Source organism: Ammospiza caudacuta, chromosome 12 (genome assembly GCF_027887145.1).
Source record: "Ammospiza caudacuta isolate bAmmCau1 chromosome 12, bAmmCau1.pri, whole genome shotgun sequence".
In the NCBI taxonomy this organism is placed as follows: Eukaryota; Metazoa; Chordata; class Aves; order Passeriformes; family Passerellidae; genus Ammospiza; species Ammospiza caudacuta.
This window is the reverse complement of record NC_080604.1, coordinates 13,917,740-13,945,258: the sequence shown is the minus strand read 5'-3', so window position 1 is coordinate 13,945,258 and position 27,519 is coordinate 13,917,740. Positions and strand designations below refer to the sequence as shown.

Here is a 27,519-nt window from a genome sequence, read left to right as displayed (position 1 = left end):
CAAGGCCGAGCACTTCTGACTCCAGCAGAAGGAAATGTAAGAACAAATGGAAAAATCCCACAGAGCACTTCAGAAGGATGTACTGCCTCCCCACCACTTATGACCCCAAGTCACTGTGGGATGTGACACTGTGCAGTACAGAGCAGAAACTGGCACATCCCCAGGACACCCTGTCACTCTGGGAGTGGATGGAGCCACATGACATCTTTAATACACCAGAGTGATCCCGAACACACCGTCCACTGCCCGAGAGCCACTCACTGCATTGCAGCTGGCTGCTCTCATTGCCTGCTGCTCCTCGTGGCTGCGGGGCTTGGTTCAGCAAACTCAGCTTCAGGCTTAAAATTATCGTTACCCAAAACTACATGCGATGTCCCAACATTTGCTTAACTTCCCATATTAAAGCAAGCCTTCTGTAATGTGAACCCCAGGCGTTGTATCCCGCTCATTCCCAGACAAAGCAGTTTCCAGTGTGGGTCGCAGCGGCAGCACAGGCCCATGGATGGGCCATGCCCAGGGGGGATCCTCTGCTGGATTCCTCTCCCGTCAGGCTCACCCTGCTGCAGCCATGGTCAGAGGGGTGTGAGGGATGTGAGCTCCCATCTCCTGCCCAGCAGGGACAGGCTCAGTACGGCCGGAGGTGAGGGAGCCCATCCCGTGTCAGGCTCCCTCGGGCCCCCGGCACAGCCCTGCTCCCCGGCCCTGCAGCCCGAGCTGCGGGAAGGGCTGAGGGCAGTGCCCTGACACAGCTGGGGAAACGCTGAGCACGTCAAAACCCCAGGCAAGGAGCAGCGCCAGACCCAAGCGTGCTGCTCTCCACCCGGAGCGGGCTACGAAAACAATAAACCAAAATTAAAAACACCAGAAGAAGGGCAGGGTGTCCATTAGGGGACAGAGCTGGAAGAGCAATCTCCAAGGTGCCAGCTGCCTTTAGCGGATACAAGCAGCCCCGTTTGGAAGCGCTGAGCCCTCCGAGCGCTGTGGGATTTTCCTGCCTGCAGAGGTCAGCGCTCCCCGGAACACCCGCGGCGCCGGCTCGGGGGGCAAGGTCCCCGCACAGGGCTCGGCAGCCGCGGCCCAGGCAGGAGGCAGCAGCCGGACGGCTCCACGGAGGACGCCTGAGACGAGGTACGTGGGGGACTCCGTTTGCACGGAGAGAAAGCAATCGCGTTTTCCTCCCGGAGGCGCGCGGAAGAGGAAGCTGAGGCCCAGGCGGCCCCGGTGCCCAGCCCCGCACTCCAGTGACGGCTCAAGGGCAGTCCCCGGTTACCCCGGCCGTGGGTGCCCGCCGCGCTGCCCCGGGGCTTTTCTCCCTGCACCAAGACACCTTGAACTAAAGACCTGAATATCAGAAAAAGCAGGAATTAATAACACATTTGCAGTGTTTTCCAGAGTTTGTATTTCTTAAAGTAATCTGATGCTTGGAAAGGCAACAGCCTCTTCAAAGGAAAAATCTGATTTGTTTTCTACTCACTTCGGTTTTGTTTTTACTAGTGTCCTGCGACCAGTCTCACTAACATGGGTTAGGGGTTGAGCCCCAAGGACAGAGGCAGCACAGGCAAGGCCACCAGTGCCTGTGAGTCCTGGGCCAGAAACTCCTGTAAACATTAACACATAGCAGTGGGATATTGCAGCATTAACTTTTCATAGAATACTGGGGACAGACTGGGAAAAGAAAAATATTTATGTTTTAAAAGATGTCATAAAACCTGCAATTTGAGTTCCTATAAATCTCCACTGTCCATTGCAATGAGGAGTGCCTTAATATTCACACAACCCTTGTGCAGGTGCAACATCTTGGCCAACCTACCAAAACCATCCTCGCTGTGCCAACGCCTCCATCAGGCATCCAGTGACGGGTGCCAGTGCCAGAGGAGCCCTGTCCCTTTGCAGAGCAGCACAGGCTCCGGGATGGCTCTGCTGGAGACCAGCAAGCACTGTCAGGGCTCAGTGCTCGGCAGCGTGAACCCCGACCTCGGCAGCGAGCGGCAGACGGCCTCCTTCTGTGTGGAGAGGCTCACGGCCCTGCTGGACGGCGGCGCCGAGCAGACACGGATTCGGAGGGCAGTGGGTGAGTGACCCTCAGACAAGGCCCTGCTGGGGGCTGGCACAGGCCATGCCTGTGTCCTGCTGCTCTGCTGCTCCTTTGCAGCACAGTGGGGTTTGTGCTCCTGGGCATTTGCTTATCCCCCATCTCTTTAAAAAGTGGGAGTGTGGAGCTGGAGTCTTCTCTTCATGTAAATCAATGCAACTCCTCCGCAGCCACTCCTGCTGTCTGAAGCTTTTCCTCCTCCCTGCTCCCATCCCCTGTCTCTGGCAAGACTGGTTAAACTGGAATACAAGAACTGGGGGTCGAGGATCCATGTGTGAGGGCAATGCGTGCAGGGGCTGGTGCTGCTGTGCAGAAATGCACATCACGTGTGAACCACAGCCAGCTTTGCTCCTTGGCACATTGGGCTCATCCAGGTGGGGAATTTCGTGCGTGGGTTGGCTCAACCAGGCTGAGCTGCTCTCACTCGTGATGGGTGTGCCAAAAAATGACTGTTGCTCAGGAGAAATAGAGGGAAAAAAACTCTCACTGTTGTCTCTGTAACTGCATCCACACTTACCAGAGGAAAACAGCACAGCCACTGGGATTGCCCTCTTCACAGTGCCACTGGAGTTCAGTATAACCTTCCACATCAATAGATTCAAGGTTTTAAGGCAAAATGGACAAGGGGAGTGTTCAAACTGACACAGAAATAGTGACTATGAGTTGTTGTGTAACAGTGCCATGGGCTGCTAACATCCTGAGCCGGACACCCAGCAGGCTCCAGCCATAATCTACCCTCTGGCTAATGCAGCTCACCACAGCCTGGTCAAAATGCAGCTCACCACAGCCCTTACTGCCCTCACAGCAGTTGGAGGCAGAGGGATCCTTGGCACCTTGGCATCTTCTGCCAGAAGTCACCTCTCCCCCCCCGACCAGGGAGGGTGCCTTACCCTGCAGGGTCACCATTTCCACTGAACCACCATTTCTCTCTCTCAGGCCCACTCAGTTCCCCTTGTGCTTCCCCAAACCCGCTGCTTTTCAGACTTAGATGTGACAGCCATGGGAGCCAGAACTGGCAAAACAAAACCTGCCTGCAAGCACCCTAAAAATCACAGCATCAGGATCCATGAGTCCAGTCCTGCCTGCTCTTCCTGAACGTGGCTCAAGGCACTGCCTGCACTTCCCCAGCCCCAGGAGAACCAACTGTTCTGTGTTGCTTTGCAGTGGAAGCCATCGAATCTGACCCTGTATTTAGCAGAGAAAATCAGTATTTCCAGACCCAGAATGAGAGGTACGAAGCAGCAGTCAGGAAGGCTGTTCATCTCCAGAAAAAGATGCATGAGATGGGATGGACTGAGAATGGACCTGAATATAAGTACATTTACAGGTGATTTCATTTTTTTTTCTATGTACAACTAATTTTTTTTAAAGAATCAGCTTTAGCAAATGCTGGGAAAGGCTAACAGCTGACAGATGAGGTTTGGATAAAAATGTGCTGCAGGTTTTTACTTCAGCATCACACTTGGGAAAAGAGAAAATGGGGGTACACGACTGGAACTTCTCAGAGAGCAGCACATGGGTACAGTGTGATAGATCAAGCAGTTCACAACCACAACATGAGATTTCCACTTCAACAATCTCATTACTTGTGCTGCAGCTCACATACCATCCCTTAGACATTTTTAAATGTATAACTAGAATTGGAAGTGGTGCTGTTTCAGTTCCATTACTGACTTCTAAATAAATTAAATATTACATTTTGTGTATCTAGAAAACACATATTTTATTAAAGGAAAAAAAAAGGAAAAAACTCACCTTAGTTTGTAGGTAAATGAGAATAAAGTGTTTTCACAGTCCTTTGCTTTAAAAGTTTTCTCAACACTTCATGTGGGGTTGAGCTCCACATTTCCATTGCTTGCCCCTCCTTTCCCCTTTGCTCAGTCAGTTCCTGGCTGGCTGTTGCCCAGGGCACACTGTCTGCTTGGTGGGGTCACATTCCCAGTAGGAAGGTGCAAGTTCAGAAGTGTCACTCTGAAGGGCAAAGCTTGTCCCTTACACTGCACTTCTGACACCCAGAGCCAATTTTTGGCATTTCATAGACTCATAGCACAGTTAGAGTTGGAAAGAACATTTAAAGGTCATCTAGTCCATCTAGCCTTCTGCAATGAGCAACAACATCTTCAGCTAGATCAGGTTGCTCAGAGCCCTGTTCAGCCTGACCTGGAATGTTTACAGAGAGGGGGCATCCACCAGCTCTGTGGGCAACCTGTGCCACTGTTTCACCATGCTCACTGAAAATGAGCTCTTCATTATGTCTAGTCTAAATCTACCTTCTTTTAGTTCAAAACCATCACCCCTTGCCCTGTGGTAGCAGCCCTGCTAAAAAGTTGACCCCATCATATGAAAGATCATTTTTTATGCTGAGCCCTTCACCACTTACAGCGAGCAGAACTAATGAAGGGGGAAATGTGCCATGAAGAGCTCTTGGACCTGATCATTATATTCCCATTAAAAAGCAGCTCTCCACTGCTCCCTCAGAACAAAGCTGTGCTTTTATCAGGCCCCCTGATGCCAAAGGCTGCAGCAGGACCAGCCCTGGGCTGTCCCATTTGCTGGATGAGGAGCAGAGCTGTCTGGCAGGGCAGCTCTTGCCTGATGGAGCTGCAGGTGAGCACCAAGCTCCTATGACAGAACCCTGGCTCCCAGTGCCAGGCACAGTGAATCACTCATACAATTTAAAATCCAGCTTTTCAAATCGCAGCTAAAGGAACATTATTTCTGGCCAGGCTGCCAAGGATTCATTAAGTCATTTTCTGTTAATCAAAGCAATTTTCCTTTAACTTCTTTGTTCGTATTTCCCCCCCACACTGTTTCAGTATGATTAATTCTCTCTCAGGGCCAGTATTAAAGAAAGGTCAGAGTCATTTGTTAACAACAGAAGGTATCTATGTGAAAGGAGATGCTCTCTAGAGCATTGCAGTAAAGCAATGTGCTAACATCCACTCAGCTGCTGAGAGCAGCACAGGCACTCAATTGCACATGTACCTGTATCTGTGAGGTGATTCAACCATGATCTGAGGAATCCCAGAAAGAGGGGTATAGTTATATTCCTCATGTTTTCTTATTATTTCTCACACACTAAAAAAGCTTAAATAAATTTCTCATTTGCACCATGGAAATCACTGTACCCAAGTTCCCATACACCTTTCTGGTGTTTCTGGAATAGTGCTTTTTAATGTATGCAGATGGTGATGGTGAAGGACCAGAGGTTACTTGGATGTATTTTCATTTTTCTACAAGAAAATAACATCTGAATTTGGGACAAATCTCCATGAACCCAGTATTGTTCACTGACTGCAAAAGGCAGCAAACAAACAGCAAAAAGCACAACAACAAACCAAACATACCATGGTATTTCTCCAGAATGGGAATGGGAAGGTTCAGGAGATCCAGGTCCCAGATACCTACATGTGTAATTCAGTCTAATATGCCTCATAGGAAATTGCTAGGGTTTGGGGTTTTTCAAGTAGGGTGCTGTTTTGTTCTTTCTTTTTAGTTCAGCTTCAAAATCTGACTTAAATAATCAAGAAAAAAAAATCCTCTGAAGTAAAATAAAAATATGAAATGCTCACAGAGTGTCAGGAGCTCTGGAGCTGGGTTGTGCTTTTAGCTCAGCATCTGCTACTCAGAACAGATAATTCCTTCAAGACCAAGTGAAATGAGCAAGCAACACATATGCAAACTCTGTTATGACAAAAAGAGACAAAAGCAGCTTGGAAGGGCACTCTTCCTGCAACACTGTGCTGATGCTGGGTGCTGGGCAAGGTATGACAAGGCAGAAAGCAAAAGGCAGCAGGTGGTACTGTCTGGTGACCGCTGCAGTGCCACTGCCTCATTCATCACATGCCTGGGACTCCATCCCCTGAAACGCTGCCCTTGTGCCTTCTCTGCAGGGCACTGTCGGGAGATGTCGCGTTCCTCCTTCACCGCGTCTTCATGAGAAGCATTTCAGTGCTGGGCTCGGACAGACAGATTGCCAAGTGGATTCCTCTCGCCACCCAGCACAAGCTCATTGGGAGCTACGCCCAGACTGAACTGGGGCACGGTAAGGCTGCAGGGAAAACAGCTTTTCTCTATGACACAAGCCTGCAGCCCAGATTCCCATGGGAATTTGACTCCACACTGTCCATCCTTTACTGGGACGGGGGTGGTTGGGTTCTCATTCGTGGTTCTCATTAGAAGGGTAACCACAAAACCCTGATAGTACCCACGGCCAGCTTCCAGGGATCCTTTGCTCTCTCCATCCCTGTGATATACCAGGAAATAGATACATAGATAAATACTTTTTTAATTTCTTTTTTTAAAGGCACTTATCTTCAGGGTTTGGAAACAACAGCAGTCTTTGATACTGCTACTCAGGAGTTTATACTGAACACACCAAAGATCTCTGCCATGAAGTGGTGGCCTGGAGACAGTAAGTACCACACAAAATATCTTGGGTTTTGCCTCCTTCAGTTACTCCATCTACCCTGGTTAAGTTCAGTGTTTGAGGGTCCAGGTGCTAGCAGAAGACTTCAATAAAAGATACTCACATGGACAAGCAAGTAAGAGAAAGGAGGTTGTCCAAGTTCAAAGGCCACAAAGGAGCCACCATCATCTACAAAAACCTTTGGGTTGCAGGCTGAAGAACTTCACTCGGGAAAGCTTTTACTCTGCAGGAATAAATCTTCTTTTTAAATAATACTCAGACAACCAAAAACTGCAGGGAGGTCATCAGCATAAAGGATTTGAGTCATCAGACAGTCTCAGCATAAAGGATTCAAGTGTGAAATTCTTTGCTCCCTTCAGGAAGGTATTTCACAGAAAATAACTGGAGTCACTGTAACAGCCACAGCACTTCCCACTCTCACCACTACTATTAGCTCAAACTGTTTATTTTTTCTCATATTCTGTTACAAAACTGTTAATCCAAGCCTCATGGGCAGCAAAAGAGGCAGAATGATGGTGCAACTTCTGAGCAGGCTGATTTAGGTTGTGGTGACCCATACCTAAGACCCAACACATAATTAGTACTCATCTCTCTTAACTGTGTTTGTGCTGTGCCTTGTCTTAAGGGAATGGGGCTGTTTTTCTTCTCACAGTGGGAAGATCAGCAACCCACACAGTGGTCTTTGCCCAGCTGTACATCCATGGGAAGTGCTATGGCATCCATCCCTTCATTGTGCAGATACGCAGCCTTCAGGACCATTCCCTCTGCCCAGGTAAATAACCCCAGACACTGCAGCATTTGTGCACGTGCTCTGCCTATTTTGTCCTTAAATGTTTTCTAAAACATTGGGCCCAGGGCAAGTTATAATTGCCAAAACCAAGCCAAGAGAGATAGCCAAGGTGCAGTTATCATTAACCCCAACCTTTTGATCTGAAGGGAAATTTAACATATCTTCACCATGTCCAGACCAAGCCCTTGACATTACCAGAAGCCTGGGTTGCTCTGAGCACCTCTGCATTAACACCTCAGTTCTGACCCCAACCCCAGCCAGCACAGATCCATCTGTCAATGGATCATGGAAACAAACTACTACAAGGCATTCTAATGCCTGTTTCACCCCTCGGGCAAGATCATCCATGCTGGGGAAGAAGCAGAGCTGACCATGCCCTTCTTTGGGGGTCCCCATCCTGACACAAAATGGGGAGGAAAAAGTTCAAGTGGAAGCAAGCAGGCTGTGTTTTCTCCTGCTGCAGGCGTAACTGCAGGAGACATCGGTCCCAAAATGAATTTTGAGCACATTGACAACGGCTACCTCCTGCTGAAGAACGTGCGCGTCCCCAGGGAGAACATGCTGAGCAAGTTTTGTGAGGTATGTGTGGACTCACATCACAAACTTGCTGTCAGACTCTCATTCCACAGCCAGAGAAGCAACAGGGAATTGTCTAAATTTGGGACAAAAATCTTCCTTTGAGTGTCAGCAAGTCTCTGAGGTTTTACCAAGGGCAGAAGGTACCTGAATCCTAAATGAAAATCAGCGTCAAGAATTCCACATTCAGAAGCTGGGGATCATGGGGCAGGCAGAACCTACCTCTGCCACAAACAGTAAGAGTTTGTCTTTTCAAATGGATGTATTTCATCCATCATCCATAAAAGCATTGTTTACATTCAGTGAAGGATTTTTATATCCATTTTATTCCATGCATAGCAATTACACATCCACAGTAGTACTGACTAAGGCAGCACCTGACAGCCTCTCTCTACCCTAGGTTCGACCAGATGGCACCTATGTAAGACAGGGCTCCCAGCAGATCAATTATTTCACAATGACGTCCGTGCGCATTTCCCTCATTTCAGACGAGGTTCTGACTCCCCTCCAGAAGGCGTGCACCATCGCCATCCGCTACTCCGTGGTTCGCCGCCAGTCCAAGCTAAAGCCTGGGTAATGCCACACATCCCACTGGGAAGGGGACTGGACCCTGTGTTCCCCCATGCCAGTTTGTATTTCTTCTCCTCATCTTATCTTTCAGCCCATCACTGGCTGATTTCCTGGCCCAGACAGGGCATGATAAACATGCTTCCCCAGTATTTACATTAACGAGCTTCAGTCAAAGTACAAGAGAATGTTTACAGTTCTTTCCAAGATAAGTTTCATACTTTGAATAGGTCAGTGGCTCACACAGGCAACTTATTCTTTTATAACTGGCCTTCCCCTGTAATCCCATAACTGAGCAGAATCCAGACAAAATGGACAAGTTGCTGAATTCTTATTCCATAGTGCCCTACTAATGAATGCGACATTAAAATACCTTCAACCATCCAGAAACCTAATAAGCAAACTTTAAGCACTGAATTGTATCCAGTGTTGAATCCCCATTATTTTTAAAGAAATATGTTTATTTGAACGGATTACAAAGATTTCCATTTAAATATCCTTTCAAAAGCAGAAAGATCCTAGTGAAAACACAGTTCAGTTCAAGCACAAACCAAACAGAAGAGCACAGCAGCTGAACTATTGTAGTAACCAATTCCAGCGATTGAAGTCCTAAATGTACCAGCCACAGAAGTGAAAAAGAACATCCAAAAACAGCTCAGAAAACTTAAAATAATTCAGACTCAGATATTTTCAGGGAAACATTTCTATGCACAGGACCACAAAGATTCTGTTTAAAAAGCCAAAGTTTATCAGGTGCAATGCCACTGCCTTTTCTGCAGCACCTAACAACTTGCTGTCCTTGAAGGCCTCACTCTCATCCTCTCCTGCAGTCCCTGTACTGCCTGACCACAAAGAGCCTTTTCTACACTGTTAGGCTTTTTAGGGGTTGTTTCTCCAATAGTTCAGCAAGCTGGACAGATTTGCTGCCACACTGTCAGCTCAGTCTTGTGCACACACTGCTTCTTGGTAATGAAAAACACTGTTTTCATTCTGCAGCAGGTGAAGTAACAGTAGCTATGCCCATGTCCATACTCCCCCTGCTTCATCAGCTGTCTTCCAACAGGGAACAAGAAGCAAAAATCCTTGACTACCAGACTCAGCAAGAGAAACTGCTGCCCCAGCTGGCAGCAGCCTATGCCTTTCATTTCACCAATGACTACCTGCAGGAGCTATTCGACAAGGGGTACAGAGAGATCCAGAGGAAGAACTTTGACATGCTGCCAGAGGTGAGCTGCAGCAGGATTAACTCATACAGCACTTCTGTTCCCTAAATGTTAAAGTATTGTAGCAAATTGGAGGAGCATTCCTCTCACCACTAGAGAACTGGAGAAAGAGGAAGCACTAATTGCTCCAATGACGTGTCCCAGATCTGCAACCAGTCAGCAGCAGCATTCACTGTACCACCCCAAACTTTTTGTTTTGGGAACCATTGCAGAGTGAAAAGTCCTTGAAAAGCATGTCCAGAACCTTGTTCCAAGTAGCTGGTGGCACAAAGTGTTATTACACAACTTCAGCTCCAGTGCGCATGCACATACATCTGAGCCAAAACCAAAAATGTGACTTTTTAAACAGAACAGAATATTTTGCAATTAAGTGCTTGAAATGAAAACACACTCTGAACAAAGGTGGCCAAAGCCAGAACTGGCTGAGAGAAATCCAAAATGCATAAACTGACTACAGTGTGCCCAGCAGGAGCATGTGCAGCATCCCAGAGAGACACCAAAGGTCAGGCTCAGGGAACTGGGTGCTACCAGCATTCAAAGGGGAACCTGACAGGGATTTCATGCCCAGATATTGCACAAAATTAAAAAAAAGGAACTTATTCTGAGGATTCCACTGGTAATACTCTGCTTTTTTTCTCCCTTTTTTAACAGCTCCATGCATTATCTTCAGGTTTTAAAGCCATGATCACTCAGCACTGCACAGCAGGAGTGGAGATCTGTCTCCGGGCCTGTGGGGGCCATGGCTACTCCCTACTAAGTGGACTGCCTTCCTTGTATACCAAAATACTTGCCTCTTGTATTTATGAAGGGGAAAACACCATTTTGCTCCTGCAAACTGCCAGGTAACAATTCAAATATGTTCATCTAAAAGCCTGCCCCCTCATTTATTCAGCCATTACCACTTCTTCTCCAAAACCAGTAAAACCAGCTACTCCTTTCTCACAGCACCATCTAAAAATACAGCTCAGGATATAAACTATTCATGCCTTCAGTCTAACAAGCATGGAAGTGTGTGGGAACTGGATTATCTCTTCTATTTTTGGTTTGGGGATGTATGCAGGTGCTGTTCTGCATAACCTCATTTTCCTCTTTGCCTGGTAGCACAGCAAAGGTATTGCTGTCAAAGTTTTGTGGGTAATGTTTTAAGCTACCAATGTGACAATGGTGCCATGTAATGCAATATTGGTAAAGTGGGGTTGATTCAGAGGAAGCAAAGTTGTGGGATGCTGAAAGTGGCTGAGTCATGCTCCAAGAACATCACATTCCTCCAAACACACAGACTCATGATTATCAAGAGTAGATGAAATACAGGGTAAAGAAACTACAGCTGCTTGAACTTTTAATAATGTTTGTTTTTACTAGAAGGAGAAAACCAGGGAACTTCCAAGGGTCAGAGCACCACATAGCTCTGTGCTGCCATGCAGACATTTTTGCACTCATTACTCCTTTTTGCAAGATCAACAGCAAAGTCAAGAGAAATGCTGTACCCTTTTCATTCCAGACCTGATCAGTCTAGCTCATAGCAGAGGTACCAAAAAACTAAGGGAGTGGGGAATGCTCCTTGTAAACTCTCTGCAATGGTCTCATGTGTTAACATAATGTGACTGTGTGTTGGGGATCACAGAGGGTAAGACCAAATCACCATTAAAGCTCCAGAGCACTGAGAACTCAGGTTGCAAAGTTGATAATGTATCTAATCACTACACTGCTGAGACTGCCAATAGCCACAGCAAGTTTCTGCTGAAAAAAATATCATTATGGATTGCTGTAGTGTTTGATAAGGCAGACAGACTCACCACAGATCAGGTTACTGTGAGTAACATACAAAACAAAAGGTCATTACTTGTTCAAGTCCATTCTGGGCCACTCATGGGATGGGTCACACCTTGCTGCTCCTCACCTGAGCCCACTTTACTTTTTGCATGTCTGTTTGCTGCAAGATCAGCACCATGCCCTGCTCTGACTGTTACCTCTTCCCAGGTTCCTGATTAAGTGCTTCATGGCAGCCAGTGCTGGCCAGCCTGTGCCACCATCTGTCACTTATCTGGCTGCAGTGAAACATGGGAAGTGTCCAGCCAAGAACAAGTTGGATTTTCTCAGTCCAGATATTTACACTGAGGCCTATCAACATGTGGCAGTCAGGTCAGTACAGAGGATGGGACACAGAATTTCTCTCTTTGACATCAGAAATGTGTTAAGAGCTCGGCTTCTTCCTTGCTTTAAAGGGAGGTAAAATAAAATAAGTTAAACTACGTTTGGTGCCATCTGTTCCTGAAAAGGAAAGGAAGGCTACACAGGGTTAACAGCCATGTCAGATGTTCAGTATGAAGCTTCCACACTCAGAAATTTTTAAGCTATGTGCTACCAAACAACTACATTTCACAGAGTTGGTGGCACTATTAAAGTAAGTCCCAGACCACATCACTGAGTTGCTATCCAGTAAAATATTTATTGGACCCTGGGAAATTCTATTGGAATCTTAAAATTTCACATACCTGAGAAATTGATGTTTATTTTCAGTTTACACCACAGCAAGAACAGAGCCCCTCATTCTGTCTGTAGCCTTTTAACTACACACATTAAGCAACTCAACATAAATAAAAATCATAACATGAGTGGTCTCAGAATTATGTACACAGTTATGGGCTGTATAGGTGCCACCTCTGAAAGTCAGGGAAAAAGACAACCCTGCTGTCATTGAAACCAGTGTAAAAACAGCCACTCATCAAAAAGCTTCCTCAATGGGAACAGGATTTGAATCCCTGTGTAGAAAAGGGAAATATAATGTGACAGCAGTCCAGTATTACTGTTTGTTTTGCAAACTCTCCTTACACACACACAACCCAAGAAAGGCTCAGCCAAACCCTGGAAGCTGAGAAGGCAGAAATCCTTCAGGACCAGGGTGGTCTGGGTTCTTCTCACAATTTATGCCCAGATTTTGCATAATCTAAGTTCACTCCTACTGAGTGTGGGTAACTCCAGATGTCAGAAATGCCACTTTGCACTTCAGTCACACACAACTCCTGAGTGCAAATTCATGCATGTGGGATGCACATACAAAATGCTTTGTGCTTTTTCCATTTTCCAGGCTCACAAGCAGCACAGCAGCAAAGCTACAGGACTTGATCCAGTCTGGAGTCAAAAAGCATGATGCATGGAACCAGTGCACAGTGCAGCTGGTGCAGGCTGCAAAGGTTAGCAAAATTTATCTGCTTATCTGATGTTTGTCTTTATGAAACAATATGCAACAGAAATGGCATGATTAGCTTAAAGCCTCAGTGCTGTTTATTGTTTCCTGTTGGCATCTAAGAGACAGCACAAACACTGGCACTGTGGTCTGCATGGTGGAAAAGTTGTATTAAGAAGCAATTCCTTACCTGAAAAATTTGCTGTCTGTAATAGGCCAGGTAGAAAAAGACTAGGAGAAATGAAAGGGGGAAAATATACATTCACAGTTAGGCTGCCACTACTGGCAGAATCAGACCTCCCATATCCTGCAACAAAACCCCATCTCCAGCCAACACTCATTTTTGTATAAGAATCCAGCGTTTCTGGTGCCCAGAGGAGTCTTCCACTCCACTGCAAGCTGGTGGAGTCACAGCAAAGGATGAAACATGCCTGGTACTTCTTCCATCTGGTGGAAAGACAACTGCAGGGAAAAGAGTGAAAACCAGTGATAAGTGCAATGTTAACTACTGCTGAAAGATAAATCAAATTTATAAGAGATGCTTTCAACTGAAGTAGCATTGGGACAGCAGCATTTGTTCCCTAAAACAAGTGTGAATTAGTACAGAATTGAGCAGAAAAGAGGGGAGAAAAGCCCTAAATATTAATGAAAACTAGATCTGTTGATAGTGCTGGATCTCCAAAAACCAAAAATATTTTTAATATGCAATTAAAGTGCAATTCCACTACAGTTATGGTGAAGGCCTTCCCTTCCCATCCACAACTTATTTTAACACCATTTAGCATCCCATCCACAAATTTTAACATTAACTATTTCTGAAGAGCCTAACATAAGCAGAGGGCTGGCTGTGGTATCATCAGCACTGCTGGCAGACTCTTCAGAAAATGGGATCCAGGCCCCCAGAGTCTCTTAAGTATTTCAAGGGCAGGAAAAGTCTCCAAACCCCTTGAATTTTCCCCATAACTTTAAAATTTTGATATACTGCTGCCTTCTTGGGGCAATTCTGTATTTACTTCTTATTCTATACCTTCCCTGGAGATTTACCCACACATCTGGCATGGCAGCTCTCTGAACTGACCCCTGCCAGCTCTCAGCTGAGTGGCTCAGACACTGGGCAGACTCCACTCAGGTTAATTGTTTGAGTTAATTGCTTGAGTGCCCACTCAGGGCCACTCAGCTTCTCAGGCAGGTTCTGCACTCCATACTGGCCTCCACCTCTGCTGCTTCACCAGGAAAAGCAGCAGTGCAGGTGTGCCATGCTTACACCTGCAGCTGGAAGGGAACTCAGCAGTGGGGGAATGAACCCACACAGATCCCAGCACCAACAACCACTCCCAGCAGTGTCAGTGTAGCCAGAATCAGCCTAATTAATTCATCTCTGCACCTCTGATAATATTCTAATATTCTATTGTGGGTCAGACATTCTGCTGGTGTGTGACCCCAAAATTACCAGTTTACTTAAAACCACAAAAGTGGGAGGTAAATCTGGTTGTCCTTCTGACAATGGTGTTTCCAGAGCTGAAGCCTTGTGGACACTGATCCCAAGGTACCATGAGCCCAAGGTCTTCAACAGAAGTTTTCTCCTATTGATGTACAAGCAACATTCACTTACAACACGAGCACATTCCAATGTGTTTCCTTCACAGAAACTCTTTGGGATATTGATCAGAACTATTTAGAATAAGTATCAGCATGATTTCTGAAACAGTTTTATGGAGTTTACAAATACCATGGTGTTGACTGTTTACACATTCTGAATTCTGCTGTTGCTGTAAGCCATGAATGTGAAAGGCCTGGTCACCCAGCAAACAAAGGATACAGACTGGAGAAGTGCCAGGGAAATGAAAAGGTTTTATATTCTTTGCAAGAACATTTGAGTCATTTGGCCTACTAAAGTGTTTGAGGTGCATTCACTGTTGATTGCATTTGTTTTCCAGGCTCACTGCCACTACATTGCAGTGAAAAACTTTGCAGAAACTGTGGAAAAACTCGAGACCAAGGCTGGCATCCAGAAGATTATGAAACATCTCTGTGACCTCTTTGCACTGCACGGGATCTTCTCAAACACAGGGGCCTTCCTGCATGATGGATACACATCTGCAGCTCAAATGGACATGGTCACTGCAGCCTACCTGGACCTCCTGGCTGTCATTCGGTGAGCTGCTCTGGCAGGACACACACAGCTCTCCAGTTTATCCCTGGGCTGGATATAAAAGGGTGCTGCTGTACCTATGGCAACATCTCCACAGTCAATTCACCTCATTCAGTGTTTATTTCCAGTGCCTGGCAGTACTAGAAATTGATTGAAACATCTACTCAGAGCTTGTTTTCGTGGTAAAACAGACCCCAGTGTCCTCTGCAATCTCTAAAGTTCTATAACATAATGTCTTAAATTATAAATGAAGAAGTCATGAACACTTTCTACCATCTGCAGTAGAGTGAAAGCAGGAAAATATGTAGTCAGAGCACACTGGCAGGAGGCAGCCACAGCAACCCATCACACATTGCAAAATGTGCTCAAGCCACAGCTAATACAGCCTCCTCTGTTGCCATGGCTGAGCTGCAACTGGTACCCAAACAATCCTGCCTACAGCTACTTCAGATGCATCTGCTCTACACCATTTATTACCAACTCTGTGAATTCTGAGTTAAGGTTTTCCCTTACCACAGCACTCACAGAGGCTTTTTGACAAAGGGTTCAGCTTTTTGTTTAGAACATAGTTACTTATGGTGCAGAGGAGTTGCTACTGTATCTAAAATTCTACCTAAAGCATCGGGAAAGAAACAAGAACACACTATAAGCAAGGGCTGAGCCAAACAACAAAGGTTTTCAGAACTGATAACAGAATCGGAATTAAGTGACATTAATTTTAACATAACATTTTCAAAAGCCTAACATGTTGTCTTTGGAATTCATTGCAATTTCTGTGTTAGTCCATGCCTTGTTAACTGGATTCAAGAATGGAGTATTTATATATTTACAGCTAGTAGAAAGGATATAACCACTTCCTGGTCTGTAGCAAAAACCCAGCCTTTCCCAAACCCTTTCAGTTCTTCCCCAAAAGGAACTGGAAGATAGGAATGCTGACATTTGAGCAAACCTCTTTGCATCCTGGTACCTCAGGTGTGAGGTACAGCCAGCACAACTTCCGACACCCAAGAATGATGGAAGGATGAGGAAAAAGAAACCATCTCCTGCTTAGGAGGTGCTGCCTGTGCTCTCGTGTCCATACTGGACCCTGGACTAGATGGGCCCTTGGATGGGTCAGGGTTGTTTTGCACTTACAGATAGGAATAGAAGAGCTCAGCATTTCATGGTGAGATAATAGAAATACTGAAAGGTGGATGAAGGTTGAAGATCAGCAAAGCAACTTCACATCAATCTAGTGGGAACCTTATTCCATTTTATAAGACACACATACAGCATAAGAAAAATGAAAGAAAGAGAAAAATCAAAAGAACAAACTGGCAGAGACTACTGAGAAAAAATCTGACATGAGTCCTGAATTAGGGATGGAGCCCAGGTGATGGAGCCAGGGTGAAGACCCTGCAAACACCCACTCAGCAGTGCAGACAACTCAGGGCATTGGTAGAACATCACAGAATGACAAAATTATTAGGGTTGAAAGGGACCTCTGGAGATCATCTAGTCCAATCTCACTCTCAGGCAGGGTCACCTAGATATGCTCTGAGGAATCAGAACAAACAGGATTCCCCCCCCAGTAAAGACAAGAGGAAAACTGGCACGAGCTTTCCAGGAGACACCTGGAATCTGCCAAGTTTATCTTTGATTTATTTTCCCATCTTACAAAGCAACACCTGTCAGTAACAGGAATGTCACTCCTGTGCTCTGTAGGAAGGATGCTGTGCCACTGGTGGATGCTTTTGACTTCACAGACAAGAGCCTGAACTCTGCTCTGGGCAGCTACGACGGGCAGGTTTACCAGCGCCTCTATGAGTGGGCTCAGAAATCACCCACCAACCAGGTAGGGATGAACTACAGCTGGGCAACCTCCAGGGCAGAAACTGCTTCTCTTCTAACAAAGCAATACAGACAAGAGACAAGAGCTTTTAATTCCTCTTTGTATCACATGGTACAGAATAAGCTAAAATTAAAGTCTGTTTACATATTATGGAACAGCACTAAATGCAGGGTATTTTCTATACACTAATGCTTTCTACTAGTGCAAAACTTGGGGTTTTAAATATGTTTAACCAGAAAGGGTATAAGTGTTAAACAAGGCAATTTGATCCTTCATGGTCTTTAGCACTTTGCTTTCTCAATTCATCCATACTGTGGAATAATGTAAAAATTTTGTGTGATGTAAATATGTATTGCTCTGTTTGAAAACTCATTTGGCCTTGAGTGGGATTTTTAGTGTGGTAATTTGTATCCCTTTGAAATTCCACACTTGAACACAAAATTTGCCTTCAGCAAACATTCAAGTCCAAGCATATTTTCTGAGGTTAAATAGTATGCTGTCCCCTTTGGGAGGAGTGTGGTGTGCTGGTTATGAAGGACAGCACATATTATAGGAAAAAAGTTCTTGCACATAGTTGAAGCAGCTGCTTGTTTGTTGGTTGTTTTTTAAGTAGTGCAGCTTTATGTGTTTCAGAGATTGTTCTTAAGAAAAAAAAAACAGCCTTTCCCTTCTTAATTGCCATTAATTCCCTTCCACATTCTCTTTCTGAGCAGATGAGCCCAGCCTACGAGAGGTATTTGAAGCCACTTCTGCACAACACGCTATCGAAATTATGAAGAACATGTTCAAAGTGAAGGGGACACATTTCCTCCTGTTCTTTGTGCAGCAGTACATTTATGAAGCATCAGTAATGACTAATCAGAATTAATAATCAGTTGCTTACTTGCAGTTACAACAAGTATGAAAGATTCTCAGCCAGCCATTTGCAATTAGACAGATGCCAACAGTGCTGAGTGCTGCTGTGAGACAATCCAGTCAGGAATGGTCCAGGGTTCACTGTTTTCAATCCTGAAGTGTCTTGACAGCATCAAAACTCTCATTTGACTTTCTTATTCTCTTTCTAAATCCACTATATGATGATTGAGGGGAAAAAAAAACCACCACCACACTGTGAACCCTCTCTCAGTGTGTAGTAGCTATATAGTGCCTTCAGAAAACCCAAAACAACCAACTTTACTGAAAAATCCATGGTGAAATCATGATTGTTTTTAGGAACAAGTTGTTCTCTTTGATCAGAAACTATATTAGAAAATGCATCTGTTTTGACAATTAAAATAGCTCTTGATTTGCTCAGTACTGGAATATTCCTGCCTAATGAAGATGCAGACAAAGCTCCAGTCTGCAGAATTTACCTTCCCATTAATAGAGCTGCTCATTTCTATAAATCTTGAGCTCCAATAAAGTGTATTATTTGGAATACTGCTTCTCTAAATACTATACTTCATAATTATGGAAAGGGCAAGCTGATCCAGGCCAGTCATTAATTTGCTCATAAATTAAGTGTTGCAAAGAACATCTTGTGATTATAATTCAATGCCAGTTAACACAAATATTTCTTACCACGTGTTGCAAGAAAGAAACAACTTTTCCTGAGCTTCATCAGTTCTGCTTCTCTTCCCTCCTTCTTAGCAAGAATAAAGCTCTCACTGCTGCCTCTTATTACGTAAGTCAAAAACCTGCAATGTATGAACAGGAAGAGACAAAATATGACAGAGAAATACCCCCAAGACAGCCTTCAGAACCAGATATGGGATGGAAAGCTCCCACTTACTTGGGACAAGAACTTCATGGGAGAACAGGATCCACTCCATGAAACAGATACCAACTCCCTTACTCCCAGCTGCAATCAAGTTAGATCATAACCAGAAATTCTATTAATTACTATGACAAAGGGACCAGGATAAGTAGAAATGTCTGTTTGAAAATGAGTTAAGCCACAGAATTTGAGTGCCGTGACTTGAACACCACTAGAAAAACCATTCTTCAGTTAGAATTTATTTATAAAGTCACTACAGAAAGTGCTGACAAACCAGGCAACTCTGTTAGCAGCTACAAGTATTATGCTCTGTGTTCCCTCCATCCCTATCCCTTTAGCCAGTACAAATATTTGCCATCTTTCTATCAATCTAAAGCAGTTTTCAGAACACAAGCTTTGTCTTGTGTCTAATGAAGACATTTGAATCAACTCATTAACATAATCAACTAATTCCATGAAAAGGAACAAGTTACATCATTAATGGAAGAATCCAGGGCCCTACCAGAATACCCCAACTACTCCACAGCACAAAAAATCAGGATTTGGATGGGAGGTTTTTTGTTTGGTTGGGTTTGGTTTTTTTAAGTATGAGAATTCTAAAAGACAAAAAGAAAATACAAAACAGTATTCTGTATTTCACATTTTTATTAGCTTCTTCTGGCAGGCATTACACTTGGGAATAATATTGCACCAGGCATTAAAAATATGAATTCTACCACAGGGACATTTTGCATTTAGAATCCAATATAAATATTTGTAATCATATTTCCATGGCTACAGATAATATTTGGTTGCTTGATTTATATGCATAGAAAGAAACAGTTGTCATAACTGTAAGAAACTGTACTTATCAAGTACTTTTAAAGGGTGGGATTTGTTTTCCTAGAATATTACAATACTGTTTATTGATTTAGAAACTAAATTAGTCTACACAATAGCAGCTTCTCCCCAAACTGCATTTTAAAATCTTTTTTGTTTCTTGCTCCCAGTGTCATAGCATTAGATGGATTAGAAACCATTTAAACAAGAGGTAATTTTAGCACTTTGAGTCGAGTCAGAGAATTGTGTTAATGACACAAAATACCCTATTGTACTGATTCTTCGGACTCCCTCTTTCAAACAAAAAGGTGTCTTGACTGAACAGGCACATGCACGTTTTTTTTTCTGAACTGGACAAAAGAACAGAGCTGCTAGAGAATGAAACTCCTCCAGTCCTCACTGATAAACAATAAATAGTCGTATAAAAAAAGCCCATATGGTTGCTTTAGTCAAAATCCAGACTCTCTTGGGTTCACTGTCCAATGAAGTTGCTAATCACTGAAGTGGCTCCTGTGGAGTCAGAATCAGTCATCTGTTTTCCGTGCCAGTCTGCAGAAAGTCCAGTTGTGCTCCACTGTGTTCTCATTGGCACGCTCGCTCATGTGGTGCACGCGGGTGTTCCTGATGGTGAAGCCCTGCTTGGTGATGTACTCCATGAGATGCACGCGCAGCGACACTTCCTGGTGGTAATCGCACGGCCCGAAGGTGAAGGACACCTGGCAGTCCCTGGTGTCCATCATGTGCTTGTTCCACTTGGTGAAGTGGTTTGAAATGCCTTCCAGCAGCGCGTGGACCTTGGTGGTGATGGTGAGCTGCGTGATGATCACAGCCACCGGGTTGGAGTACTTGGAAAGCTTGCGGGTGCTGGACAGCTCCACCACCTCCTCAAAGGTATCCACAGGATACAGCGGCTTGGGGTCATTGAGACACTGGATCAAGGGCTCAATCTGATAGAAGTCTGCTTCCTTCCGGAGCAGGTCAAACTCCTTGAAGTCCAGTGGCAAAGTGAGCTCTGAGGTCCTTAAAAAGTTAAGAACATAACGGAAAAGTGGTCCATCTCTGTCAATAAAGTAATTGCCCTGAGAGTCCCTGGCAGTGGGGAAGTCTCCCCTGAACATGGCCCCGAGCATTGAGTCAGGATATCTCGTTAGAGTTGTGAGGGAGGTCGTGTACATGTGTCCACCCACATTTAGCGTGACTGGATCAGTCATCTAGAAAGAGAGAAATTGCAGAGTTTATCAAGCCCCAACAAGAAGATTCGATCACCTTGCTGACACACAGAGCAAACACTGCTGGAAAACTGGGGGAATCACACTTCTCCTGTTCAGTGCCTCTAAGGGCTGCTCAAACCTGAACAAATCCAAGGCACCTAGCAACAAGGCACAACTGGCAACTTGACAGGATGATACTTAGCATGCAGAATGCACATTTCCACAATGCTTTAGAAATCTTAACAACTGAGCTACTGTCGCAGGATCAAGTTTAGCATTCGGGCAGCAAGTTTTTTCCTATTCTACAGATGGGGAAATGAGAACAGAGAAATTTCCTGAAGAACAAGTTAGTCAGAATGAGGCCCAGCAATGTTCCTTACTTTCACAAGCTGTCTCTCATTCTAGAACAAAACCAAAACCAAAAAAAAAAAGAAAGAAAAAAATCAGCCAAACAAACATTAAGCCTCTTTTTATCCCTCAAAAGAGGAAGACAATGCAGGTTTAAACATAGGACCAAGAGCTCACTATCAAAATAATCCACACTTTGGCTCAGAGGCTTCATTAAAACAGGCAAGGAGAAAAAGAACTTTCAGCTTTCAACTCCAACAAGAAATATTTATTAACAAATTAGCGTGCTGCAGAGAAGTGGAGAGCAGAGCACAAACCAGTCTGCATCAGATTCCAGACAGCACATGAGGAAGCAAGAGAGAAAGGAACATAAATCCCATCTGGCCATCAACTCTAACAACCAGGACTGCAGCCAGCCAGAGAAAAGAGACATATGCATGGCAGCAGAATGAGAAGGGGAGGAAAATAAGATGTGCTTGTCTAGTTTGAGACAAGGTTTACAAGGAAAAATACTTCTCTCGATAAATAAAATTACAGACGTCCTTAAAATAATAAGCAAAAAGCATAAACTATTTTCAGCTTTTGTGTTAGGAAAATGGTAACAGTGAGCCCAACGCATCAGTTCAGTCCTGGCTGATTGTGCCCAGCAAATGTGAACCTGGGCACTCCCCACAAAGTGCACAGGAGCTGTTCAGCACTCCAGGGAAGGTGTGCAAGCTGTTGTACAGCTGTTCTAACAGGCATAGTTTCCCTTCTCTCATGACTGAAGCTCTGGATCTATGAAGGCAGATCTGGAAGGACTCTGGCTGCAAGAGCCTGGAAGCCCAGTTGTGGTGCACAGTGCACACCTGCACTCACCATATATCCCCAGTCTCCATTATCCATCTGTTCACGTGCTTGAGCTGTGGGATTCCAAGTTTAACAGGAGGCTGCTGAAAGGATACACAATTCCTCTGCTCTTATCTCCCTGCAGGAAAAAGCACACACAAACACAGAACAAAACATGGCAGACCATCAGTACCTACAAGAACACCAAGGGGAATGCTTTCCAATCAAAGGCAGGCTCTCTGCCAGGAAAGCATTCAGCTACAAAGTCACATTAGCAGGAGAATCTGCAAACCCTCTTTTCCCTCCTTCTCCCATCACATTACCCACAGGACTGCCTCTGGAGCACACACAGCCACTCCACCAGTTGCCTGAACATCCCAGGTTTCTTGAATAACAAGCAATGTGCCTCTGAGGGCAATACATGTTCACAAGCAACCTTTCACCTGGGAAACTGTGAGTACTTTGAAAGACAGATGTCATTTTCCCAATTTAAAAAGTTTATTTAGCCACCTCTGAGGTCACACATGTGATCTGTTAATATTAGTCAACATTCCCATGCTCCACTTTCAAACTGCTCAGAAAAATAAATCAAGCATGAAAGTCAATGAACACTAAGAATAAAAAAACCCTCACTGCAGAATTAATAATTCAGTAGTGGAGAACTGCAACTGATAGCAAGAACATTAATCTACAGACAAAGAGTATGAAAGGACTTCCCAGACACCTACTCTCAAAAGCAATCTCTGTAGGGACAAGCCAGAGGACATCTAACATGCTGTCAACACACTCCAACAAAAGCAATTTGAGAAGAGATTCATGCTGTGACTTCCCAGAAGATGCTGAACTGTTGACTTGCATAACAAGGAGACTGTCCACAGGAGCACAAGGCAAATCCCCAGCCAGGCTGTGCAGCTCAAGAAGGGGGAAGTGAATGACCTCAGAGTGCAGTGTTGATGTGCCAAAGGTGGCCTGTCAACCTTGTCAAGTGATGGAAGGACAGGGAAGCCAGTCATCAGCCAGCCTTTATCCCTGCCCAGAGCTGCCTCTCTGCTAGAACTGCTGAAAATTTAGGTCAGCCTGTTTTAAGTAGGGTAGAGCTTCTCAGCTTTGTTTATTTTTACATCTTAAAAAGACCACACAGTTCCCAAGACTTCTGGTCCCATCCTCTTTACTAACAAACTTCAACACGCAGCCACCCAGCTAAAGGCAGCACAAAGATTTAGCCAAGCCAGAGCCCCACACTGCAGAACTGCTCAATGTTCACAGTTAATTCCCAATCAAAAAAGATACCTTGCCCTTCTCATGCCTAGGAAATGAGGTGGGTTTCATTCACCACAGAACAAGGCAGCACATCCCACCTCTCTGTGCCCTGCTGCCCTGCCCAAGTCCACAGCCTGGGCAAAACAGTGCCCAGCAGGTCCTGGGGACCCAGCAGCACAAGCACAGCCCCAGCTGCATCTCGGGTGGATTAAAGAGTAAAAAAACAAAATCAGTATATGAAAATAGTGAGGTCAGAACAACAGAAGACTAAGGAATACTAAGATACAGAACAAGTCATACCAGGATCCTATTTTTACAAATTAGAGACAGAGTATGCCTCAAGAGAGGACATTAAAGCACATCCCCCAGCAGCAGATAAACCTGGAACACCAGCTCTTTTGCCAACCTCTGTAATTATTTTTTTAAACTGCTCACAAATCAAGAACTCAATTCTTTCAGGGTTTTGCTGTTTGGTTTTTTTGTTTCATTTTGTTTCGGGTTTTTTTGGGGGGTTGGCGTTGGATTTTTGTTTGTTTCTTTGTTTGGGGGGGGTTGTTTGGTTTGGTTTTGGGGTTTTTTTTTTTTTTTTTGAATTTTCACTCCAGTACAGTTTGTAAACTTTGAGCAATAGACCAGACCTTTTAAATTCTAGCACTTGAAGGTGTTATTCTGCTCAAGTACAAGATGAGGAAAACATGCAGAGGCATTAAAACCATATGAGACTGGTACAGATTTCTGACACTCACTCAAAAGTGAAATGATGCAGCCAGCCAGAAACCTCTCCAGTAATCATGACAGAAGATATCTGCAGTCTTAATAAAATTAACTCAAATTAGACATCCAGAATATTTCGAAGGCAGAGATGTCCATCAGTTATTTTAACTAGGGAATATGATGCTATTTTGGTCAGCATGTAAGTCCAGTACAGATGAATCAAGACTTCATCAGGGAAAGAAAGAGATGACACTGCAAGCCAGTGCAAAGGCATGATTTAATCTTTGATCACAGCACTGCTGTGCAATACCAGAGTGAAAAATTTACAAGAGCAATTATCTGGAACAAACCTAACCCTAAACATAGAAGGGGCATGGAGAAATCTCTGTGACCTTTGTGTAAGGACCCAGGAACCACAAGGCACACACAGAGCTCCCTGGCAAACCAGTGCTGGAGTGAGATGTGCCACACAAAAGGAGATACCAGGAGCCCATCCTAAAAAGCCTGAGAGTGATCCCAACCCTTCACTACCTCCCTTGTCAGCCTGGGAGCTCTGAATTTACAGACAACTTCACAGGTGAGAGTTGTTTGGGTACAGCCTGAGCTAAGGACTCACCAACCACACCACAGCAAGGCTGAGGATGGACACCCTTCATGACATGTGCCCTCTCAATGATGCTTTAAATCCTCCTGAACGGGACACAGTGATCACCAGGGGGTGGGCAGACACTCCATCCACCCCCAGCACAGGCAGCCTCAAGCCAGCTCTGTCCTTGTGTCACACACCAATGGACTGCACGCAGGGACAAGCTTGCCAACACAGCCACTCCTGTCCAGACAGCAAATTACAGATGACACACAGCCATATCCCAAGGCAGCCTGCATTTGATAACCACAAAAGAATATTTAAAGTGAAATTCAGTCAGACAAATTGCTGACACAGTTCAGCCAAACGGGATGTCCCTCTCTGCTGGGAGCAGAAGTGCAGGGATGGTGTCAGACCACAGTCCTGCTGTGGTGACACTGCTGCGCCTGCAGGGAGGGGACACACAGCAGGGACACGGTCACTGGGGCTGCTGCCACAGCCCAGCACAGCCACAGCTGGAATGGCACAGTGAGAAGCAAGAAAAGCACTCAGGTCATCACTTTACACTCGACACACCAAACTGGATACCTGCATTTATAAAATGCTCGCTCTTATTTCGTTTGTTATGACTCAGAGGATTACAGGGCTGTTTATCAGCAGCACTGCTGCAACAGGTAGTGCCACTAACTCCAGCAGGGCTTCTCCCAGAACACAGCTGCAAACCAGTTTGCAAGCTGAAATTCAAAGAAAGCATTTAAGAGTCAGATGAACGTCTGCACCTGTGAAAACACACACACACAGACAGACACACAGACACACACTCAGGCCAGGGATGCCAGCAGCCCTGCCAGACATTCATCCACACTGCTGGCACTAGAGGCTCCCACCACTCCTGCAGAGAGCCCTGCAATGGTGCAACATGCAGTTACTCAAAGGAGGAGCAGAAATACACCAAGCTGTTGTAAGTCAAGAGGCACAGACCACCTGATTTGCTCTGAATGTTCCTCACCTAGTTTTTCAAATAAGAATTAAGGGATTTACTTGTGGCAATAGTCTTTCATGGGCAGTTTGGTATCAATATTACAGCACAGGCTGTTTAACATCACGAGTTACCTTTGATTCCTATGTCAATAGAGAGATGGAAGGAATTCTAGCAGTGGCAACTTAAAAATGAAAAAGAGCAAGGTATGACTCTGACATACACTTGGCATTTCAGCTACTCACCCTCTTTGTGAGCTCCCTGTCTCTCACACTTAGATCTCACAAGATGAGAAGGAACTCCATCCACCAGCACAGTTATGCTGTACAGGGACAACCTCTCTCTTCCCCAGCCAGTCAGAAAATTTGAAAGGCAAGTTCTTACTGTAAATTACTGGTGACTCACCTGAACTGACAAAAACTGAGCAGCACCAGTGCTGACTGTTCTCCACCAAACTACAGTGAGCTGATGGTCTGCAGAGCACCCCTGAGTCCCAGCTCTGTGCCACCCTAACCAGGGGAGTGAGGAGGAGGAGGAACATTCTCAAAACAACCAGTTACCAAATCTTCTGGCAATTCAGCAGATCAGCTTCACTAAAGAAAGCACCTACTGCCTTCTACACATGTTAAGTTTATCATGACTAATGCAGTTTATTAGAAGTTAACTTAGCCTTTGCTTTTCTTGGGTTGTTTTATACTAATACTCAGTCTTTACCTCAGGCAGGACGGAAAAACGCTCACACTAGCCACTCAACATTTTCACTCCTTTATGTTTAATTGCTTCACTATAAATTCCAAGCTCCTAAAGTTTCCATCCCTTCCCCAAGGAGCTCTATGACATCCTGTTTTAAGCCTGATTCCAAACCTGTATTTCAATTGCTTCTTGTTGGAAGAGCCCACATCCCAGTACAACTTTGGTCCTCCTATAAGAGACTCAAAGGAGGACTCTCACAGCCAGCCTGGTCCTGCTGAAGCAACCCAGGGCACTCAGCTTCCAGGACCTGTGATAATAATTGGGGTTTATCCATGTACTTTGCTTCTGTGATATTAGCCAGTGCTTTTCCATTGAGGAAACTGAACATGTCTCTGAACAGTTCTGGCGGCGGGCAGGTGTCAGACACACGGAGCATCCCTGCACACAGCTGGGGCTTGGCACACACACGGACCAAGGAGTGACAGCCACACGGGACAGAAATCCCCCCGGAAAGCACAGAGTGGGGTCCAGGGCTGCAGCAGGAGCCGGGAAGTGCCCGTTTCCATCCCAGAAGAGCCAACGAGACGGTGGTAGAAGAACTCTCCCCCGGATCACCGTGATTCAGCAAAGATGCTGGGATTAACCCTTGTGCTCTCTCACCGCAAGTGACCCGCGAGCCCACGGCCTGACCCCAGCCCAGAACCGAGCCCCAGCTCTGCTGCTCTCCCGCTGGGGAAGCGGGAACCGCTCCCCTCCCGGTACCGAGCAAAGCCCCGGTCCGGAGCCTCCCTGCCAGGGCTCAGCGCCGGCACCCACCGGGCATCCCCCGCGCCCGACCGGGAACGGGACCCGTAACACCCCAGGTCCCATCCCCACGCCAACTCGGGGCCTCTGCTCTCGGTGCCCGGCCGGGCACGGCCCCGGGAGCCCGGCCGGGCACCGGCACCTGCCCCGTTCCCGCTCCCGCCGTGACGCGCTGCCCTCCGCGGCCGCGGCCCCCGCCCCGCACCGCCCCCCGAGCCGGGGCAGCCCCGGGCCCGGCCCCGCGCCCCCCGCCCGCCCCGGCACTCACGGGCGCAGCTCTCGGCGCTGAGGCGGAGCCCGGCGGCAGCAGCGGCGGCGGGGACCGTGCCCGAGCCCGGAGCGGAGCCGCCGGCGCGGGCGGGGACGGCGCGGGGGAGTGTCCCGGCGGGCCCCGCCCCGGCGGTCGGTGACGGGGCGGGGCGGACGGGCGCGGCCGGGACGCGCGTTCCCGCCGCCCAGGGGCCTCCCGGCGGTTCCGGCCCGTCCCCGCGGGCGCGTCCCCGCGGGGCTGCGCGCGCCCGGCCGGGGCCGCGGGCGGGGCGTTCGGGCGCGCGTCACGCGCGGCCCCGCGGGGGTCCCCGCACGGCCCCGGTGCCGGAAGTGGCGCAAGAGGGCCGCGCGCTCCTCGCCGCCGCCCGCGTGCCGCGGAACCTCTCGCGAGAGCCGCGGGGAGG

General features: G+C 46.2%; 2 protein-coding genes across 3 annotated transcripts; one reads left to right on the top strand and one right to left on the bottom strand.

Annotated features, from left to right (window-relative positions):
• The first annotated feature begins 954 nt into the window (after positions 1–954).
• Positions 955–19,858, top strand: ACOX2 (acyl-CoA oxidase 2). The gene is made up of 15 exons (XM_058812795.1): positions 955–1,128; positions 1,788–2,071; positions 3,257–3,419; positions 5,986–6,137; positions 6,399–6,506; positions 7,174–7,293; positions 7,775–7,890; positions 8,288–8,460; positions 9,518–9,680; positions 10,329–10,519; positions 11,658–11,819; positions 12,766–12,871; positions 14,802–15,019; positions 16,721–16,850; positions 17,561–19,858. Exons 2-15 carry the CDS (start codon positions 1,912–1,914, stop codon positions 17,621–17,623), a joined length of 2,025 nt encoding a protein of 674 aa, XP_058668778.1. The 5' UTR covers positions 955–1,128; positions 1,788–1,911; the 3' UTR covers positions 17,624–19,858.
• On the bottom strand, positions 19,180–27,276 carry KCTD6 (potassium channel tetramerization domain containing 6). 2 transcript variants are annotated; one of them, XM_058812804.1, is made up of 4 exons: positions 27,114–27,133; positions 24,958–25,103; positions 21,840–21,948; positions 19,180–20,633 (listed from the first exon to the last, which is right to left on the bottom strand). In XM_058812804.1, exons 3-4 carry the CDS (start codon positions 21,864–21,866, stop codon positions 19,947–19,949), a joined length of 714 nt encoding a protein of 237 aa, XP_058668787.1. In that variant the 5' UTR covers positions 21,867–21,948; positions 24,958–25,103; positions 27,114–27,133; the 3' UTR covers positions 19,180–19,946. The 2 variants fall into 2 exon arrangements, with proteins under 2 accessions (XP_058668787.1, XP_058668786.1); XM_058812803.1 differs by lacking the exon at positions 24,958–25,103 and having other exon boundaries at positions 27,114–27,276.
• Between the last annotated feature and the right edge of the window lie 243 nt (positions 27,277–27,519).